This window comes from Bidens hawaiensis, unplaced genomic scaffold (assembly GCF_021521415.1).
Source record: "Bidens hawaiensis isolate Kalapana, Puna unplaced genomic scaffold, B.hawaiensis_p1.1 tig00001032_1, whole genome shotgun sequence".
In the NCBI taxonomy this organism is placed as follows: domain Eukaryota; kingdom Viridiplantae; phylum Streptophyta; class Magnoliopsida; order Asterales; family Asteraceae; genus Bidens; species Bidens hawaiensis.
In genome coordinates, this window is record NW_027491060.1 from 1865287 (window position 1) to 1886933 (window position 21647).

Genomic DNA, 21647 nt, shown 5'->3' on the forward strand with positions numbered 1-21647 from the left:
AAATTACTTTTAAAAACAAAAACTCTTAAGATATTTCTTACGGTTATTTTAAAATGCAAGGATTTAATATTGAAATTTACGTGTCCACGGATTGATACTCGGTTCTTACCGCTGCTATATTACTTACACGATTGGTACACTTGCCATTTGTGTGTGTTTTATTAAGTTTAAGTGAAAACCCATTTTTAAAACCCGACAAAGTGTGAAAAATATTTAATAAAAACATACATATATCACATCACATTAGTAAACGTTCACATAATAATAATAATAATAATATTATTATTATTATCAAATACACAAGATCTGTAAACAGCTAATTAATACATAAATCTTAAATTGAACATGTTAAACCTAATAATAATATTATTATTATTATCAAATACACATCTCTAAACAGCTAATTAATACACAAATCTTAAATTGAACATGTTAAACCTAAACCTTCAATCAATCTAATATCAAAATTCAATCAAAAAAGTTAATAATAATAATATTATTACCTGGTGAAGATGAGAGAAAGAGATTTAGGGGTTTTGAGGTCCACCGCTGTGTCGTATATGTATATATATAGTAGATATAGTGGAGAGAGGCGATAGTGCTGATGGTGGTGATCATGGAGAGGTTCTATTTCGTTGGCAACACTTGGGGCAGTGGTGGAGGCCATGGAGAGGGGCGATGGAAAGGCATACGTGATGGAGTTGGGAGATATTTGAGATCTAGGTTTTGATTGGATAAAAGATAAGAGGTTTAAATAACAAATAAAGTGGGTGGGTAATGACCCATGTAGTATCCATATTTAAAAAACCGGGTTAAAAAGTATGAGAATGGATGAGAGTGTGACAAATGACATGTAGTAGTAGTTATTTATTAGAGTAGTAAGATATGTAGTCGTTAAAAAAGAAAGAGAACAAAAAAATCAACTATCGTGTATTCATGACTACCACACAATCATATACACATGTGGTTTGAAGATTGAAATGTCCACATCGTATTTAATGTTCCTTACTTCAATTAGTTACACACACATTAAAGTTAGAAATCACGCGGGTGTTTATTATTATAAAGCGTAACTCATACCATACACCATGTTCTATGAACACAAAGGTCTTGATCTTTAAAGCATTAGCATGTTTAGTCTAGGACCAATTAATGTCAATTGGTTTTTTAATTTGGTTACCTTCGTGTTCATAACCGTCTTTTTGTGTTATCTTGTCCTCTATCTAAAGTGATTGTTGTTTTTTATGTTCTTGTCATCTTTGTTTACTGATTGTTAAACTACCGCGCAACTTAAAGAACACCAAACTCGATTTGCGTAAACTTCAAGTGACTCTTTTTATTAATAAAAACAAGAACTTTGATACAATAAAACAAATTCCTTTTATAGACAACTAGAGCGAACAAGAAACAAACAGAATTAGGAAAATTAAACATATTCTAATACTAAATAAAAAACTTTCATACATAAGTAAACTTATATACCAAGAAACTAAATCTGGTCTTTTTGACTTTCGATATCCACCATAACATTCTTTACATATCTTCGTACCATTCTTGCACTTTCTACATTAACCGTTCAGTTCCTTCATAATGGTATTGCACCTAGTATCATACTAAAGTTGTATAGCAGGAGCATATCAACTTGTTAAAATTGATTTAGATTTAGAAAAGAACGAGTTTGCTTAGACATTTTGATGTCACATGTACCATGAGCTAGTTTGTTGATATTTTTAATTTTTTACCAATACTTGTTTTTTAATTTTTTACCAACGCGCTTTGCGCGGGGAACTCGGCAACGAACTCAAATATTAAACGTGAATATGCAAACACATCATAATGAATATCACTTCAGCACAACAAAATAAAAATTTATCTATCAAAAGAACTTGGCTGGTATTGGTTCAGTTTATTACAGTATTGATGTGGTACCGACACTCGGTATATGGTTTACTATACAAAAAAAAATTATTCTATTGCGAATACAACTTCGTTTTAACGGCATGACATATATACAAATATGAGCATGTCGTAACGGCATACTAAAAAGTTTCAAAAATATTGTATGTTAAACGTTACAAAAGAATCAATAACTTAATGTAAAACTAATAACAAAAACCTACATAGGAAGAAAAACACATGTAAAGGCACATACTAAAACCATAAAAATTTTGAGATGCAAAAGTGAAAAGTAAACAAAGTTTAGCAAAAATAAATGTCACGGCTTTAAAATGAAACACTTTAAAACTTTGGGGGGATAAATTAAAACAATCTAAAATTCAAGGATTAAAGGTGAAAAGATTCAAAAAAACTGTAGCAATAATGTTGGCAATAATATATAATATAACTAGTTTGAGGCCCGTGTATTACACGAGTAACTGTTGAAAATTTTTAACTTTGACCAATAAGTGAAATAAAGTTAACAAATTGATCATATATTGTTAATACAATTACAATTAAATTAAAAGTACAGAAATTACATAACTAAGATTTCAAAAATATGTTACAAATAGGTAAAAACTTCTTATTACACTACATTTGTGATTGTATTAACATGTATACATAGTTTATCAAAAAATAAAATCTTTAGTTCATGTCTGCTTGTAACTCATAATAAAGTAACATGTAGGCCTGCTTATAACACATATACTGTATCATAATAGTTACTTCTGATATATAGTTTAGTGATTATTACAACTAACAGGAAAAATTGGGATGAAAAGTTGTAATCTTGTAAAAAATTTGAATTTGATAAACAATGAGGTTGACTTCTAAATGTCAAAGTGCATAAGTTTATATTCAATGAAGAATTATATTATAAATTGAATTTTAGAGGATTGAAAACCAAGTGAACAGATATATTTGTCAAGTAGAGTCTCAGTAGGAAAACATGTTATGGCTTGGAAAAATCTGGAGCTCAATATAATCAAGTGGTGCAACAGGATCAATTCTTCTTTCCATCTTCAACAACCTGAATCAATAAAATTCATACTTCGGTTTCCAATCAATTTCAATTTCTGAAAAACTTCTATACATAAGCTCACTTTCAACAACAATGCAAAACATCATACAACCAAATTCTTCGATTCAATAGTAACTTCAGCAGTTCAATACTAACATCTCACTCCATATTTGCATAGAGATCATCACCTACATCCATTCTAAATTAACATATAGCAAACTATCAACGATCATTAATAATAATAATAATAATTATTATTATTATATTGTGAACAACCATCATTATAAAGTTACCTTGAAAATGAGACGTAGGTTTACACGGTATATTTAGATGGATTAAATTGCTGATAATAATCAAATCAAGATATATTATAATTATAATAATAATTATTATAATAATAAGTTTAAACGTTGATATGTAAACAATCAAATAATATTATTAATAATTATAATAATAATAGTTTCTTAATTTAATCTGTAAATGATGTACACAAAATTATACATCTTTAATACATCAAATACGCTCCAATCTACGGTATTTCTTGGGAATTTTAGTTAGAATTTATACTTAACTTGTTTAATTTGAATTTCCAGGGATAAACGAGCTAATAAAAGAGAAACGAGCAATTTTCTAGAAGAAATGGCGATGAAATGAACTTCCAGCGCTAAGCATGCCCCATGCACAGGAAGACACAGCCCAATGCTTAGTTAGGCACAACCGTGCGCTCATTCAGGCACAACCTGATGTCTACATAACAAAAAGAAAAGTACAATTTGTCATCTAGCAAGGTCAAGCACAGCCATGTGCCCACTTTGGCACAACCCGATGCCTAACATGATGGAAGCAAAAAGTACTGTTGTCGGCCAACAAGGGTTCACACAGCCCATGCTTGATTTGGCACACCCGATGGTCAAATGTGTGCACATGCTTCAAGTACAAAGATATTCTGTTAGAGATTTGGGGACCAGCATGGGCTGTGCCGAATTTGGCATACCCTGTGCCTCCTGCATCAGTTTGCCTATAAATTGGCCTTTTGTGTTCTCTTTTACACACACCGAATTACATACACAAAAACACTTCCTTATCACCATAATTCCAGAAGATTGAAGGCAAGAAGAAGCTCTTGAAGATCCATACAACATCAAGAAGGGGTTCTAAGCATTCACATAATCATCTAGCTTGGTTCTTGGGTTAGATTATCTTAAAGTTAATTATGAATGCTATGTTCTTTTACTTTGATGTATATTTTATTATTATCATGAGCTAAACTCTTCATATCACCTTAACTTATGATGAAACTTGATAACTTTTGATGGTTTGAAATAATATATGGTAATTTTATGTTGAAATAACGATTAATTCTTGGTTATCCTTTGATGAAATATTGTGTTTAAACAATTGAAATTAATATACAAGAATTATAAATGGTATGTCTTGTTATGTTGAAAGACTCTTGATTTTATCATTTATTTATAAATGTTGTTCTTGCAACTTTATAACTTTTAATCTAGAAATAGTTAAAATAATTCTTGCATACTAACATGAAAATTGGTTAAACACGTATCCTCATGTTTAGATTTAAAAAGATTCAACATTTGTTATGAATTGATATTCTTGTTAAGTAATATTATAAGTGTTTTGTTAACACAACTATTTTGATATTACACTTGGGTTGAAAATTTATAAATTAAAGGAATACTTGAACTTTTTCTACTTTAATCAACCATAGGTGGATTAGGTGTTTTTCATGTAATCCTTCCGAACGGTTGTTAGATTTGAGTTTCGTAATTGAATGATAATCTATATCCTTAAATTTCAACATAAAGGTTCACTTACAATTTTGATTTGAGGTGATTAGTTTGTATAATTCATACTAGTTTTTCAAAAAGATCAAAGGAATAGTTATCTATAACTAGTGACTACTCTTTTCCATAAACAAATTAAAATAGTGAATTTGTCATATATTTGAGTTTACCATCATAAGAAGTCAAGTGGATTATAAAGTTAAGGTGATAGCTTTTAAATCTTGAATCTTTCCATTATCATATTTTTGCTTGCTTTATATTATTGTTATAAGTCACTTTAAAAAATTACTTTTAAAAACAAAAACTCTTAAGATATTTCTTACGGTTATTTTAAAATGCAAGGATTTAATATTGAAATTTACGTGTCCACGGATTGATACTCGGTTCTTACCGCTGCTATATTACTTACACGATTGGTACACTTGCCATTTGTGTGTGTTTTATTAAGTTTAAGTGAAAACCCATTTTTAAAACCCGACAAAGTGTGAAAAATATTTAATAAAAACATACATATATCACATCACATTAGTAAACGTTCACATAATAATAATAATAATAATAATAATATTATTATTATTATTATTATTATTATTATCAAATACACAAGATCTGTAAACAGCTAATTAATACATAAATCTTAAATTGAACATGTTAAACCTAATAATAATATTATTATTATTATCAAATACACATCTCTAAACAGCTAATTAATACATAAATCTTAAATTGAACATGTTAAACCTAAACCTTCAATCAATCTAATATCAAAATTCAATCAAAAAAGTTAATAATAATAATATTATTACCTGGTGAAGATGAGAGAAAGAGATTTAGGGGTTTTGAGGTCCACCGCTGTGTCGTATATGTATATATATAGTAGATATAGTGGAGAGAGGCGATAGTGCTGATGGTGGTGATCATGGAGAGGTTCTATTTCGTTGGCAACACTTGGGGCAGTGGTGGAGGCCATGGAGAGGGGCGATGGAAAGGCATACGTGATGGAGTTGGGAGATATTTGAGATCTAGGTTTTGATTGGATAAAAGATAAGAGGTTTAAATAACAAATAAAGTGGGTGGGTAATGACCCATGTAGTATCCATATTTAAAAAACCGGGTTAAAAAGTATGAGAATGGATGAGAGTGTGACAAATGACATGTAGTAGTAGTTATTTATTAGAGTAGTAAGATATGTAGTCGTTAAAAAAGAAAGAGAACAAAAAAATCAACTATCGTGTATTCATGACTACCACACAATCATATACACATGTGGTTTGAAGATTGAAATGTCCACATCGTATTTAATGTTCCTTACTTCAATTAGTTACACACACATTAAAGTTAGAAATCACGCGGGTGTTTATTATTATAAAGCGTAACTCATACCATACACCATGTTCTATGAACACAAAGGTCTTGATCTTTAAAGCATTAGCATGTTTAGTCTAGGACCAATTAATGTCAATTGGTTTTTTAATTTGGTTACCTTCGTGTTCATAACCGTCTTTTTGTGTTATCTTGTCCTCTATCTAAAGTGATTGTTGTTTTTTATGTTCTTGTCATCTTTGTTTACTGATTGTTAAACTACCGCGCAACTTAAAGAACACCAAACTCGATTTGCGTAAACTTCAAGTGACTCTTTTTATTAATAAAAACAAGAACTTTGATACAATAAAACAAATTCCTTTTATAGACAACTAGAGCGAACAAGAAACAAACAGAATTAGGAAAATTAAACATATTCTAATACTAAATAAAAAACTTTCATACATAAGTAAACTTATATACCAAGAAACTAAATCTGGTCTTTTTGACTTTCGATATCCACCATAACATTCTTTACATATCTTCGTACCATTCTTGTACTTTCTACATTAACCGTTCAGTTCCTTCATAATGGTATTGCACCTAGTATCATACTAAAGTTGTATAGCAGGAGCATATCAACTTGTTAAAATTGATTTAGATTTAGAAAAGAACGAGTTTGCTTAGACATTTTGATGTCACATGTAACATGAGCTAGTTTGTTGATATTTTTAATTTTTTACCAATACTTGTTTTTTTTCTTCATTTAAACCCACATTAAGCGTGACTGAACCTGTTAAATTAAACCTACACAACAACAAGAGTTATGCAAGATAAAGATATCCTAGTTGATAGTTATGTATCTATATTTATAAACATTTTTTATAAAATCCTAAATACAACTTTTCACTATGTAAATATTGAAAGAAATGTGGTTTACGTTCTTGTGGTTTGACAAAATCTGCGATTTGAGTCAAATAATTTCAAATTTGCGGTATTCGTCAAATAATTTGTTTTCATTTGTAATTAAAACCGACTTCACTAACCCCATTAACTCTGGTCGTTAAACATATCAACAAGCCCCTCACGTAATAGACAATTTTGTCCTTTTTCTCCCAAAATAAGCTCCGACCCTTATTCTAAATACCATTATCATCTTTGTGGTGGGAAAAAAGACAACATTGGCCCATCAAGTGAGGGGCACGCTCATAAGTTTAATTACCAGAGTTAACGAGGTTAGTGGAATCGGGTTTAATTGCAAAGACGAAAACCACAAATTTTGAAACTATTAGATTCAAACCACATATTTTGTCAAACCACAAAATTAAAAACCGCAGTTATCTCGTAACTATTTAAGTATTTATACTCTTTGTTATATATGATTCTTTTCTTACCATTTTTTTTAGAATGTCCAACGCACACACTTTTAAGGGGCGCTAGCTCCTAAATCTACAACATGAAATGTTATCCTTTGCTCGAACCCTCACATTTTACACTCCAAGATATCATTAGACTAATTAAACCTACTTTTTTTGGTGAAGGGTTCGGCTTATGTTTCGGTTTCTGTCAATAGTTGCCTCTAGATGATTCTCATGTATACTAGACTATATCAAATAATATATACGTGTGTATATTGTTTTCTAGCTTCACTTGAGTAAATACACATTGAAGTTAGCCATTACGAATTTTTTACAACGCCAACCGATTTCAGATCTTTGCAAGGCTACCTTGATCGACATACACATGTTAAACACATGAGTCCAAATTTGACTCTCACAACCTCATGCTAATCGATCTCTATTGTCCTATAAAACCTTGAAAATAGACGCATAACCCGCAACAAAATAGATTACGAAATATGATGAAGAAACCTCATGCAGTTTGCATACCCTTTCCCGCACAAGGCCACATTAATCCTATGCTACTACTCGCCAAAATCCTCCATTCCAAAGGCTTCCATATAACCTTCGTCAACACCGAATATAACCACCAACGCCTCGTTAAATCACAAGGATCCGACGCCCTCACCCGCTACACATCTTTTCAATTCGAGACCATTCCTGATGGCCTTCCACCACCTGAAAACGATGTTACCCAAGACATCCCATCCTTATGCAAGTCCACCTCTGAAACATGTCTGGAGCCTTTTAAGAAGCTCCTCTCGAAACTCAATGAGACCACAACGACACCTCCAGTGAGTTGTATAGTTTCGGATGGGGCAATGAGCTTCTCACTTGATGCGGCAGATGCATTGGGTATCCCTGAAGTTCTGTTTTGGACACCTAGTGCTTGTGGCTTCTTGGGTTACGCGCACTACAACACTCTTAGACAAAATGGATTATTTCCACTCAAAGGTACGGTACACCATCTTTTTTAACTATAATCTTCGTTCTCTAGAGAAAATTTTATCATTTAGGCCAAAATTTGTAAACACATATGATATTGACTATGCTTAAAATGGTTGACTAATACTCCAGTTGTCCCTTTACAAGTGTCATGGTTTGAAAAATACAAAATTTAAGAAAGTTTGAATGATTGCATTTTTTTGCTTAACAAATGACTATAATGCCCTTGACAAATATAAAAAGACAAAATTTAAGAAAGTTTGAATATTGCATTTGTGTAAGGGTAAACTTGGAAATTAGTTAATAAACTTTGAAAGTGAACATATGTAATGGGACAAACTAAAAAGGAAATGTGGACACTTTCAAAAGAACGGATAGATTAAATATCTTTTTACCAAGTGACAAAGTTTCAGTCTTTGTATGTCGGTTTTTTTTTTTCTAACGACATTTTTTTACCACCTAAATTATTGAGTAGGTTATAGAGGGATTTAAATTTTAAAGTAGAAACATGTGGCCGGTTCAATTCCTTGAATTTTTTATTTATTATTATTTTATCTGCAATCTTTATAAACTAGTATTTTTCTAGTCCGGTGGACGGGAACATCAATATAAATATGTAACGGATACATTAATCCGGTAACATGAATGAGCATATAACAGATCTGGATGAAATAGTGAAGTCATAGGGAATTGTAACCAACTCTTGTTTTATGCTCATCTGGTAGCTGAGAACTTTAATATCTGAAATAACTTTCTTTACATTCAAACCAAAATAAAAAAAAAACAATATATCTTTAAGATAAAAGTACAACTCATTTGAGTAAAAAAAATGAACAATTTTATTGAAAACAACAAAAAACATTCATGTAACTTTCTAGGTACACCTGATATCTAACATTTCAAGTCTAAGACAACATTCATTAGATCCATTTCAATATTTTCAAAAGATATTTTAAATGTTATGTTTAACATTCCATCTTGATGGATTCTACTTTCATGAGCAAAAGTATGAACACTTTATCCGCACATGCAATTGGTTGTATATTCTTCTAGCTAAAACACAAAATATTAACTGATAAAGTAAATCTTATAACATAAACATAAGACAACTTAAGAAGGCAACAAAAACACACAAAACAACATACCCAAAAAATAGAAAAAAAAAACTATAAAATAGCAACTTAAAGCTTGACAACACGACAGTGGCGGTTTATGAAAACTGTTGGAATGTTCAGTCCTTTGCAGAAACTCTCTAGTGCATCAGCTGAGCTGTGTCGGCAGTTGCATCTTCGGAGGGTGTCGAATCATAATCAGACGGGATGGTAGCATCGACAGTCATATCAACAAACTCAATGGATTCCTTAGAACTGCTGATTTCGACAATGTCATTCCACTTCCATTCTAGCAAGGCTCCGGCTCTTTTTATTTTCTTCTCTATACGAAAGATCTACAAAACATAACTAACTTGTTTGTTGGACGTTCATAAACTCAATAAGACATAAATAAATTAAAAGTCGAATAGAAGAACTTCATTCAAACTACCTCGTCGTTTAACTCACGAGAAAGTTGTGATTTGTACGGATTGTAGGGTCAGGATGATACAACTTCAACACCTCACAACATATCTGAAAATAAGCAAGACCACAAGTAACAAAAAAATATATATAAGTGTACATTATCATTGCAACTAAAAATACAACATAATCATCTTTCAAATAATATGATTAAATGATGAAGGTAAGACAAAAGCAACTTACATATGTATTGCACCTTACTTTGGCATGTTTATTACTTTGGTTTTCTTTCATCTTTTGTGCAATGGTTGATGTATGCATAAAGAAAGCTTCAAATTTTATATAAATTTCTGGTAGTGGGTGGTTACCCATGTAAATAAGTGTACTGAGGTAGTTAATAGGTGTAGTGAGGTAGTTACATGTGAGGAGAAGTAACCGCTTTATAGTCCATCCTTTTCGAACGACCAATATTCAATCATGAATCCTATCGGACGGCTCATATCAAATTCCACTCTTCTGTAACCTATTATATTAATTTGGTAAGAATCTTATCCGTACACTTTATACATTAATTGCACACAACTAGCTAGTTTGGTACAACTATTTGCTAGGCTAGTTGGTTATATCGTATGAAAATACTGATATTGATTTTTCTAACATTTTTATCATTACTGAAATGTTCGGTTCACTATCGGTACTGTATCTATATGGGACAATACCAATACAATATTTGTATGGTATGCAAAATTCAGGAAAAAGTAATATATGTATCCGTTTTGCCCATCCATACTCTATTTTTTATTTAATAAGAAAGTGTTATCCATTTATGTTTTACTATCAACTACTAGAAATACCAGTTTCGAAAAAAAAAACCCCCACACGCAACTAGCTTATTGGTGTTCTTATTATCAAAAATTTCCGCATATGCAACTTATTGGTTTTTTATTGCCCTTAGTGTACGCCGGTAAAGAAATACTTAAAATGAGAAGTGTGGAATTGATATTATGTATTCAAATTAATTAACGAACATCTACTTGGTCTATTTCTCTTTTTAATCTTGTTATTTATTTGTACCTTATTTTTTCAATTTCCTACTACCTTCGAAAGTTAATTTTTATTAGCTATGCAATATCCTTAATAAAATACTTTGAATAATATGATTAATCAATAACACGTTAATGGCACTCATTTTATGCAACACATTGGCTTCTAGTGTTTTCTCCATGTAGACTCTGCGGATTTAACCAACGGATTCTTGAATTCAATAGTTCATTGCATACCTAGTATGAAAGGGATGCGCTTGAAGGACATGCCATCATTCGTTCGAAGCATAGATCCAAACGAACTCATGGTCAATTTTTGTATCCGAGAATGTGCTAGAAGCAAAAGAGCCTCCGTGATAATACTTAGCACCTTTGAAGACCTTGAGCAAGAAGTCTTAAACGAGCTATCTACCATTTATCCTTCGATTTTCTCAGTTGGACCATTACACACCATTGCAAACTGTATAGTGGAAGAGGACCTGAAATTGTTGGGTTCGAGCCTGTGGAAAGAAGACACAAAATGCATGGAATGGCTCGACTCGAAAGATACTAATTCGGTTGTTTACGTGAACTTTGGAAGTATAACTGTTATGACATCCCAACAACTTATTGAGTTCTCCTGGGGGCTTGCAAATAGTAACCAAAACTTTTTATGGGTTATCCGACCCGACCTTGTTTCTGGAGATTCTCAGATGCTACCACCGGAGTTCATTGAAGCTACTTGCGAGAGAGGGTTGTTGACAAGCTGGTGCCCTCAACAAAAAGTTCTGAATCATCCTTCAATAGGAGGGTTTTTGACACATAGTGGGTGGAACTCGACAATAGAGAGTATATCGAGTGGAGTTCCAATGATTTGTTGGCCATTCTTTGCGGAACAACCGACAAATTGTTGGTATACTTGTCATCAATGGCTCATTGGAATGGAGATCGAAAGTGACGCGGATAGAAAAGAGGTTGAAAGGATTGTGAGGGCTTTAATGGTGGAAGAAACAGGCAATAGGATGAGAAAGATGGCTATGGTTTGGAAGAAAAAGGTAGAATCCTCATCATCTTTGCTGAACATAGACAAGTTGATCAATCAAGTTCTCATTCGGTCCTAGGGCCGATTCGAATCCTCATCGATCTTATATCATCTTTGCTCCATTATCAATAAAAAGATGATTACATAGAACATCAAGTATAATAAAGTATAATAAAGGCATACTCATGTAATTTCACAATAAAAGGTGTAACAACCCCAAAAATAGGGCTAGATTTTTTTTATTAACAGAACTTATCATTAGATACCAAGTGAGATGTTAGTCGAATAGTGGAAGCGATCGTACGTCGATGGGCTTGGCCCGAATAGTTGATAAAATAACTAATAGGATCGGCCGATGATTACATAGAACCTGATAGAGATAAAGATAAGCTCGATAATAATACCATAATTTAAAACATGGGCTCGACCCAGATTAATCAAACGAAACCTAGACTCGATTAACCCAAATGAACCTGATAATAACTATTATTTCCAAAATTCAAAAACGACACCATCTACTTAAACGATCGGTCCTAATATCAAACGTGAAATACTAGGTATCTCATAATGCTAAACTATGACATATTTTATTAACAAAATATTAGCATGAGATTATAAGTTGATATAACATAAGCGGAGTATTTGTTGTAGATACATAACTTAGCATTATAAGAAAATTTGTCTTACAACTTGACAATTAATACCTACTAAATAACATTGAATACTCTTGCTTCCTTTTTCATTTTAAAATTCGTCCAAAAACACTCAATCAGATTAGGATATTTGTAAAAATAAAATTGTCTTTCCTTTCAATTAGAATATCTCTAGAAGATTTAAATAAATCTTGTGAGTATCTCCAACCGCCAAATTGATCGATGCCTTTCTCTGCATCCACACACCATTGTTCAGACCTGCACCCCAATTGAATTCCATGCATCTCTTTCCTTCATCTGATATAATATAATTCTTCCTACAAACACAATCTCATTACAATTGCAATCATCTTGGGAAGTGCTCCCTTGCTCATTCGTTGAAGAACCGATCACGGTAGCCCATGCACAAGAAAACTTGTGATTATCAACCTTGATTACATGCTGTTATAATCCTTCTATCGATTCTGATGTTATATATATACAGCCCTAATCCCTTCTCTCTATGCTCATGGAGCACTCCTCGAACCCGCTGTGGAACTCGTCCCCTTGTCCGATTGAGGTAGCTTGTTCATCATTATTTTATCTCAATTCTAGTGTTGGAGATCATATGTTGCTCATCTATAAAACCATCAGCTCCATACATACACCGGTCATTAACCTAACCTGTTACAAGCTACAAACTAATTTTACTAATGTAAACCTGAACCGAAAACTCAGTTTATAAACCGACCAGCGGGTGTAAGCTAAACCAATTAATTTTGATTAAATTTACCAGAAAACAGCAAGAACGTAACGTGTTTTTGGAACCTAAAATCTGCCCAGAATCTACAGTAAAACTTAACCAAGCCGGAGTTGTGATGGCTGCCAAATTCACGAGTAAAACAATTCAAAACGAACCCAAACCAAGACTGTATAAAATCTGGGAATTCTCCATACCTTTCAGAAGCTTATGACATCACTTGGAGCCCCTAAAATGCCCAAGCTAAACTTTAAAATGATAGTATAAACACCTTGATACTTAACTTCAAAATCGTCACTTTAAAAACCCGTAAAACCCAAAGAACCGACCCAAAAACACAACCCCCAAGAATGACATCTTTTTATGTCCAAGAATGATATTTATAGTTGGGCCAGTGTAAGCAAAGAATCTGTCCAAAAGCTGTTTGAGTTTCATTCGCCGTTATAAAAACCGAATAAAAGGTGCTAACGGGCCACACCGAACCAATAAGTGATTGTACTAACTTTTGGGTGTTTAAAACGATTTTCAGAAGTTAAACATGTTTAATTAAGACATCAAACCTGGTAAAGACCAGCCTCAAAAGTTAATACTTAACCGGGTGTTAAAAGTCTTCCGAACCGACACTTTGGTAACTCGTTAACTAAGAAACGATCCCTGCAACCTAAATAGTATTATAACATGTTTTTCAGACCTTAATATAATGCTTTGATGATATGTAATCTGGCCCGAAACCATTTTATGCGAATCATCGTTTTAAAACTGAACTAGAACCCGAACGGGCTGAACCGGACTCGTACTTGTAACAGCAGCCAAAAATCATCTTTTAAAACCCATGAATTGTTAAAGAAACTTATTTTAATGAACTATAACAGGTCCTAACAGGTTTTTTAACCAAAAATGAGTTTTACTAAAAATATAACATAAAGATGCTAACGGGCCGAAACCGAAATGAAGCCACTGTTTGGGTTCCCGGCATCCTAACCTCAATATAAAACTTTTAGTAAGTCATTAATAGGTATTATAACATGTCCAAAGCTGTTTGTGGGGAAAAACGGATTTGAATCAATAAACGTGGCTAAGGGCATTTTTGGAACAAAAGAAAAACCGGTTAATTCTTAAAAACTGAAAATACATGAATATGTTTTTAGAACAGAAACTTTTGAGTTAAAATGGCCATAAATAAGTTACAAAATGTTTAACGGAAAGTGGATTTAGAAAAGGCCCGTTTACAAGTTTAAAAATTGTTGTTTCGTTAAAACCGACGAACGGGGCCGGCTTTTAAAGACTAAAAGACTTCAAAAATATAAATTGGATATTTTTCCAGAATTTATATAACTAAACTTATTTATTATAATGTTATAAACCATTTTCAATATTTACAATACCCCTTTTTGTTGAGAAATAGTGTTTAAACGCGAGTTACGGTAAAACCGGCGTAACCCGAACGAGCGTTTGAAAAATATTAAGTTTTGAATTTTCTAATCTTTAACAGAAAATATAAGTTAATAAAGCCTTAATTGGAGCGTTTACTTATTTTACAAAAACTAACCAAGTCTTTAACTTGATTTTTGCTAAAACGAACGGTAAACGAACGTACGGAGACTAAGACCGTACAGCCCCAAAAGTTCTGAAATATCAGAACTGCAAATAACTAATTTTTGTAACATATATGTTTCTGGAAAATGGGAGATTTCGATTAACAAAGTATTCGTTTATTTACACATTTCTCTAAAGACATATTGTTGAAAACGAACAAGACGGTGATAACCGGCATCGTTATCTTTCGTAATCTCATGACATGTTGTTTCAACCAATAATCATTAAACCTTTTGTATGAATAAATTATATAACTTCTCTAGTCATACGGTAACCCGAAACCCAACTGACACCTCGAACTTTCCAAAAATGGAAACTTTATCGAAACCCGGCAAATGAACCAAGGTAACTAAAACTCCTGGAAGTTGAATTATATACCTAAACACAAAACATCTATCTTATTAAGTTATTTAAGTACAAACTTCCCATAAAAGGAAACTTTACTCATCGAGAACCAAATGCGTTGGAAAACACTTGGAATTAACTAGTACACAATACCAATTGTGAATTTTGCATTGTTCTTAGATAACTTATTGTTGATTAATATATATACTAGGCGTACTTGGTGATTTCTAGCATAGTGCAAGCTCATTGATTATCTTTCATATACATATTGCATACGGACTGAGGTGAGTTTCGTGCTGCCCTTTTTACTTAAACTTTTTGGGCTGGATATATGCTGGTTTTACTTATGGTGTAATGTTTATCAAGATGTAAACACTGCTAAATTTGTCCCAACTTTTACACAATCATTAGCCCGAGGGAATGGGCCGGAGGCTTGTATGGGTAGTACTATTTGGGAGACCCCCACGCACAGTGACCCTATGTTGGGTAAACCACACTGAGATCTGCGGATCGTTGCGGCATATAACCTACGCGTTTGACTATTGCTTTTAGCAGGGTGATAGTCCGGGACGGTTTAACTTCTAGTATGAGTTGAGGATACTTATGCTAGTTGCAGGTTTGATTGTGGACTTGATTGATGTGCACCATGCTTTATGCTTACATACACGCAAACTTGCGCGCTTTTATAAATGAACTGTTTTATGTGTATGTGAGCTAAACTCACGAACTCACCAACTTTTTAGTTGACACTTTTTAGCATGTATTCAGGTACTATGGGGATAACAATTTGCATTAGCTTTGTAATGAGAATGCCTAAGGATAGACTCGTATGCCGAACATGAAAAATGAAGATTAGATGCCAAGAAGATTAGTAGAACCAACCCTGGGATTGCAGCAGTGTCAGAGAAGAGATAGTTGTGTAGTTACACCTTGTCATAAATACTTAGTACAAACGTTGTAATTTATTTTTATCAATAATATTCCGCTGCTTACTCATGGTACCAATTTGTCCTTGAAACTCCCAGCCCCCTATTGGCAGGGTGTGACAAAAGGATTCTGATGTTTACAGTTCATATTAATTATATAATATTATTTGAACAATAAGTTCAAAATATATTCTGCATCACTTTATTCATTTCAATCTAGTCATGTGGATAAATGGATTATCGAAAATCATTCGCGAAACTTTTGGTAGCATCCGTGAACAGGGTCGGCTCAACGTGTTCTGAGACCTCAATTTAACTAAAATGTCGAGGCATTTTTTTTTCTTTTTTTATGTGTGTTGTTATAGAAAGTATTCATGAATTACGGAATATAGATGATATGAAGTGATAATGAGTACGTGATATTCCTCCTTAACTTGTGGCCGTCACCGAGTTATTAATTCTAAAAAAACCAATTTCAGGAACCCATAATACAAAACTCTATTTTGAATTGAGACCCTATAAAACTGAAGGCCTAAAGCCTTGGCCTTATTTGGCTTACCCATAAGACGGCCTTGTCCGTGAAGGTCATGTAATGCGTTTAGCCCAAATGATTTGTTTGTAATGGAATGAAATTATTTGGTTCCAAAAAATAACATTTTCTTTTGGAAAGCAAATAAGGACTGGTTCTCGACTTGGTAAGGGCTTGCATTTAAAAACATACCAGCTGAATATGTCAACTATCAGATACGTAAGGAAGGATATGAAAATGCAAACCATTAACCTCTTGTCAGTTCGCTAATATTATTTGGCATTTTGTTAATTTATGGTGTAAAATTCCACCCATTTTCGCCTTTTTGGGCCGTGACGTGCTACCACTTCACAAATCACACTAGTTGTGTAGCAAAAAGAAGAAGGATCTATGAGAAATTATAATGATGACACATTGTTGCATTTGGAAGTTAAGACACGAAACAATTTGAAAAGAGAGTCATAACGGTTTCCAAAAGGTGATCGAGAACACCAAATCTTTGATGCTTCCTCGTATAAAATAGAGGTCTTTGTTTAAAATGTTAAAAATAGAAGTCCTTGTTTCAAATCTAGCATTTAAATAGTTTGGTCGTTTTTAATGCAATTTGTTGTTCGAAAAAAAACAAATCATAATAAAACCATCTTTCCAATCCATAAATGATTCATGTTCATTTACCAAAATGTCCCTCTACGAGTGTACCTACTCCCTAACTTTTTTTAACAAAGTTTGAAAGCACCCCATAACCTGAGTGATACTTTATATATACGAGACGTCAATCATTCATACTAATTTTGACATTTCAGACTTAACTCATCAAAGAACACCATCATAAAAGAAACTCATTATTATAAGAAAATGCATTTTAGTTAGGTTTCGAATATAAAACTATATCAAACTCTTATAACATTAGACCAGAAAGCCACCAGCGTACCTACCCACATAACTAACTTTCAAATAATTGCCAGAATTGCCTCATGTCCATATAATCCCCCAACATCTCACATCTTTCACGTTCACATCCTCACCACCCAATATTATGGCTCTTCAAACTACCAACTCACTCCTCCAAATTCAATCTCTTTCACCACCACTCAAATCATCCTTCCCATCCACCACCATCCGCCCCATCTCCGCCGTCCATTCGCCCAACCCAACCGCCTCAAAACAACCACCCTCACCCGCCACATCCGCCACCGTCTCCACCGCCACCCCAAAACTCACCACATCCACCACAAAATGGACTATAGACAGCTGGAAATCCAAAAAGGCCCTCCAGCTCCCAGAATACCCGGATCAGAGCGACCTCGAGTCGGTCCTTCAGACCCTTGAAGCTTTCCCGCCAATTGTGTTTGCGGGAGAAGCTAGGAACCTGGAGGACCGGCTCGGTGAGGCCGCAATGGGGAAGGCGTTTTTGTTGCAGGGTGGTGATTGTGCTGAGAGCTTTAAGGAGTTTAATGCCAATTATATTCGTGACACGTTTAGAGTTATTCTTCAAATGGGAGCCGTGTTGATGTTCGGTGGCCAAATGCCTGTTATCAAGGTCAAATTCTTTTATTCATTATAATTCCATAATCATTAGTTAATTTCGTTTGATTCAACTTGTTGTTTTTTTTGTTTTTTTTTTTGCAAATTGAGTCTTGATTAATTGGGTCAAATTATGAATGCTGATCACTTTTTGAATGATTGAGAATGTTATTATCAATAATATTCCATTTACGGTTAGGGGGTGTGCATGAAACCAAAATAAACATAATGTAACTGACAAACTGATGGTCTGGTTTTATGTTTTAAGAAAACAACTTTTCGGTTTGGTTTTCTATCAATAGAAACCAAATAGAACTGATTGGAACTGATTGAACCGGAAAAAACGGATTTTAAGTAATTTATAAGAGTTATCTGTTGTGGTTTAAGTAATTTATGCCTAAAGTTTGAGGCATAAATTCATTTAACCTGTATTTCTTTTCACTACTACATAAATAGGTATTTGCCACGAATTTTTGCTACGGAATAAATCCGTCGCAAATTTTGCTACTAAGTAGCTACGAATTAGCTAGGGACAAATATTGCTACGATTTAGCTATGCATGTTACATTGCAAAAAAAATTTCCATTGCAAAATTGAAAAAATAAGTATAATGAAAATGACTTCATAAAACTGGTAGCAAATTACATAGAAAAATCATGAATACAAGTATTTGAGGTTCATTAATTTTTTTTAGTAGAATCCGTAGCAAAATTCATAGCAAACTTGAAAATTTAAAAATACTGAAAATGTATTAAAATAAAATTTGTTGCAAAATCCATAGCAAAAATCAAGAAAAGAAATTTTAAACTAATTAATGATGTATCCGGAAAAAAGTTTGGATACTGTGTAATAATTAATTAATCATTAACTTTATATAATTTCTTTTGATTTTAACTTGTTTCTGATTTGAATATTTATTGGTTTTGAATGATTGGTTCGATTAACAGGTAGGAAGAATGGCGGGTCAATTTGCTAAGCCTCGATCGGACCATTATGAAGAGAAGGATGGTGTGAAGCTACCAAGTTACCGAGGGGATAATGTGAACGGTGATGCATTCGATTTGAAATCGAGGACTCCCGACCCGCAAAGATTGATCAGAGCATATAGTCAATCTGCTGCAACTCTTAATCTTTTGAGGGCTTTTGCCACTGGTGGGTATGCTGCTATGCAAAGGGTGAATCAGTGGAATCTTGATTTCACTGAGAACAGTGAACAGGGTGATAGGTATGTTTATATGTGTTTGCATTTTTGTTTGAAATTTTGTAATTTTGGAGTATTAATATGCACAAAAGTAAAATAAATAAAAAATAATAATAGGGTTAAGTTGTGTTGTGTTCAGGTTCATGTCGTGTTTGGCCCGCCAACACACGAGAACGAACCTTTTATAACTGAATAATGATATTGGTTTTGTGGTGTTTTAGGTACCGTGAGCTAGCTAACCAAGTTGACGAGGCGTTAGGCTTCATGGCAGCTGCGGGTCTTACAGTTGATCATCCTATCATGACCACCACTGATTTCTGGACATCACACGAGTGCTTGCACTTGCCTTATGAACAGTCTCTTACTCGATTAGATTCAACTTCTGGCTTGTACTATGATTGTTCAGCTCATTTCTTGTGGGTCGGTGAACGCACACGCCAACTCGATGGTGCTCATGTAGAGTTCCTAAGAGGAATTGCAAACCCTCTTGGAATTAAGGTATTATTATGATCATTCAACTCATGTTCCTAATTGGTTACACTTATTATAATTCAAATGTATAAACCTTCAAGGGGTGGTGCGGTGATAAGTGTCTGAATCCCTCTAGTTAGCAGAGGTCTCAAGTTCAAATCCCGTTTTCACTAGTCGTCTGCTTTTAACCCTCTTGAAGATCGTTTGTCCAGCACAAACTGTACTTAACGAAAAATATAAATAAAAAATTAAATAGCTAATAAATTAATTTTATAGGTGAGTGACAAAATGGACCCAAAGGAGTTAAACAAGATCATTGACATCTTGAACCCCGAGAACAAACCCGGAAGGATTACAATCATAACAAGAATGGGAGCCGAGAACATGAGAGTGAAGCTTCCTCATCTTATAAGAGCGGTTCGAAGAGCTGGCCAAATCGTCACCTGGGTCACCGATCCTATGCACGGCAACACTATTAAGGCTCCAAGTGGTTTAAAAACTCGCCCATTCGATGCTATCAGGGTAACTCCCTCATCTTCATTTACACAAAATTATAAACTTAAATTTTTATATCATTTTTAGTCATTCATTGCATGAATTATTGGTACAAGTAGTGTCATCATTGTTAAAAAGACTAAAGAAATAATGTGTTGATAAGTAAGTTCACTTTTTTTCTTTTAATGTACGTGGTCACTAATAGAGCATTGGTTCTTCCAACTACGAGCCGTTGGTTTTATATGGTTGGTCATGTGATTATTGGAGTGGGACCACAGGTTGATGGTCCATGTCCCATTTATTTTGGACTCTAATTATTATCGAATTTGGAGGTTCACTTTCGGGTAACAGGTGAAAACGAGTGTGGGTCAAAACAATTATTTTTGTTACTAGTCATGTAGGGTAGAATTGACACATCAAAACTTATGTCACGTGTTTAAAATAATTATATATGTTTTATTATATTTAATATATGATTTAGAGGTTGTAAGCATTTGAAGCACACAATTTGCGACTCATTTACTTAATACTGATAAAATATCACCTAAATTGACATGTTTTCATAGTATACCTCTAATGACAGTTTGTTATTGTTTATCTAATGACAGGCGGAGGTGCGAGCTTTCTTTGATGTGCATGAGCAAGAAGGAAGCCATCCGGGAGGGGTTCATCTTGAAATGACAGGACAAAACGTGACCGAGTGCATTGGTGGTTCGAGAGCTGTGACCTTTGATGATCTAGGGTCACGTTACCACACCCATTGTGACCCACGGCTCAACGCCTCTCAGTCCCTAGAGTTAGCATTTATCATCGCTGAGCGTCTACGAAAGCGGAGAATTGCTGCAACGACCCGTTAACTAGGCTATTAATTAATATTTATATGTTTTGTGTGGTTTGCTATAAGTAAATCATATTAGCTTGTTTTATGAATATTTGACGTGTTTCTCTTTGTTCAATAAAAGTTTTATAGGTATATCAGTATTTGTATGTCTAGTGTTACGGTTTTAAAATAAAAGTTTTGTGTTGACACTAATAAAAGTTGTAACATTGTTATGGTCGATAAAAGTCTTCTAGAGCACCCCTACAACGTTATGTCATTCTCGTTCCATAGTTGCAACATCTTAGGGTCGTGGGTTAGAACTGCATATGACCAATCACTCGAGAATTCTTACGTGAAGG

At 33.6% G+C, this 21647-nt stretch overlaps 2 protein-coding genes across 2 annotated transcripts; both read left to right on the top strand.

Moving 5' to 3' along the window:
* The first annotated feature begins 7612 nt into the window (after window positions 1-7612).
* On the top strand, window positions 7613-16461 carry LOC143554869 (7-deoxyloganetin glucosyltransferase-like). Its single transcript, XM_077044541.1, has 3 exons — window positions 7613-8420; window positions 11155-12194; window positions 16375-16461. Exons 1-2 carry the CDS (start codon window positions 7925-7927, stop codon window positions 12066-12068), a joined length of 1410 nt encoding a protein of 469 aa, XP_076900656.1. The 5' UTR covers window positions 7613-7924; the 3' UTR covers window positions 12069-12194; window positions 16375-16461.
* Window positions 16462-17744: 1283 nt separating this feature from the next.
* Window positions 17745-21483, top strand: LOC143554878 (phospho-2-dehydro-3-deoxyheptonate aldolase 1, chloroplastic-like). The gene is made up of 5 exons (XM_077044546.1): window positions 17745-18317; window positions 19249-19526; window positions 19724-20000; window positions 20250-20495; window positions 21077-21483. The coding sequence occupies exons 1-5, from the start codon at window positions 17814-17816 to the stop codon at window positions 21323-21325; spliced, it is 1554 nt and encodes a 517-aa protein (XP_076900661.1). The 5' UTR covers window positions 17745-17813; the 3' UTR covers window positions 21326-21483.
* The last annotated feature ends 164 nt before the right edge of the window (window positions 21484-21647 follow it).

What these genes read in the sequence shown, in the direction of transcription:
- LOC143554869 (XM_077044541.1), top strand. Translation starts at nt 7,925, where the DNA reads ATGATGAAGAAACCTCATGCAGTTTGCATACCCTTTCCCGCACAAGGC. An exon ending in TGGATTATTTCCACTCAAAG is followed by an intron (nt 8,421 to 11,154) that starts GTACGGTACACC and finishes TTCTCCATGTAG; the next exon opens with ACTCTGCGGATTTAACCAAC.
- LOC143554878 (XM_077044546.1), top strand. Translation starts at nt 17,814, where the DNA reads ATGGCTCTTCAAACTACCAACTCACTCCTCCAAATTCAATCTCTTTCA. An exon ending in GCCAAATGCCTGTTATCAAG is followed by an intron (nt 18,318 to 19,248) that starts GTCAAATTCTTT and finishes TTCGATTAACAG; the next exon opens with GTAGGAAGAATGGCGGGTCA. An exon ending in GCCCATTCGATGCTATCAGG is followed by an intron (nt 20,496 to 21,076) that starts GTAACTCCCTCA and finishes ATCTAATGACAG; the next exon opens with GCGGAGGTGCGAGCTTTCTT.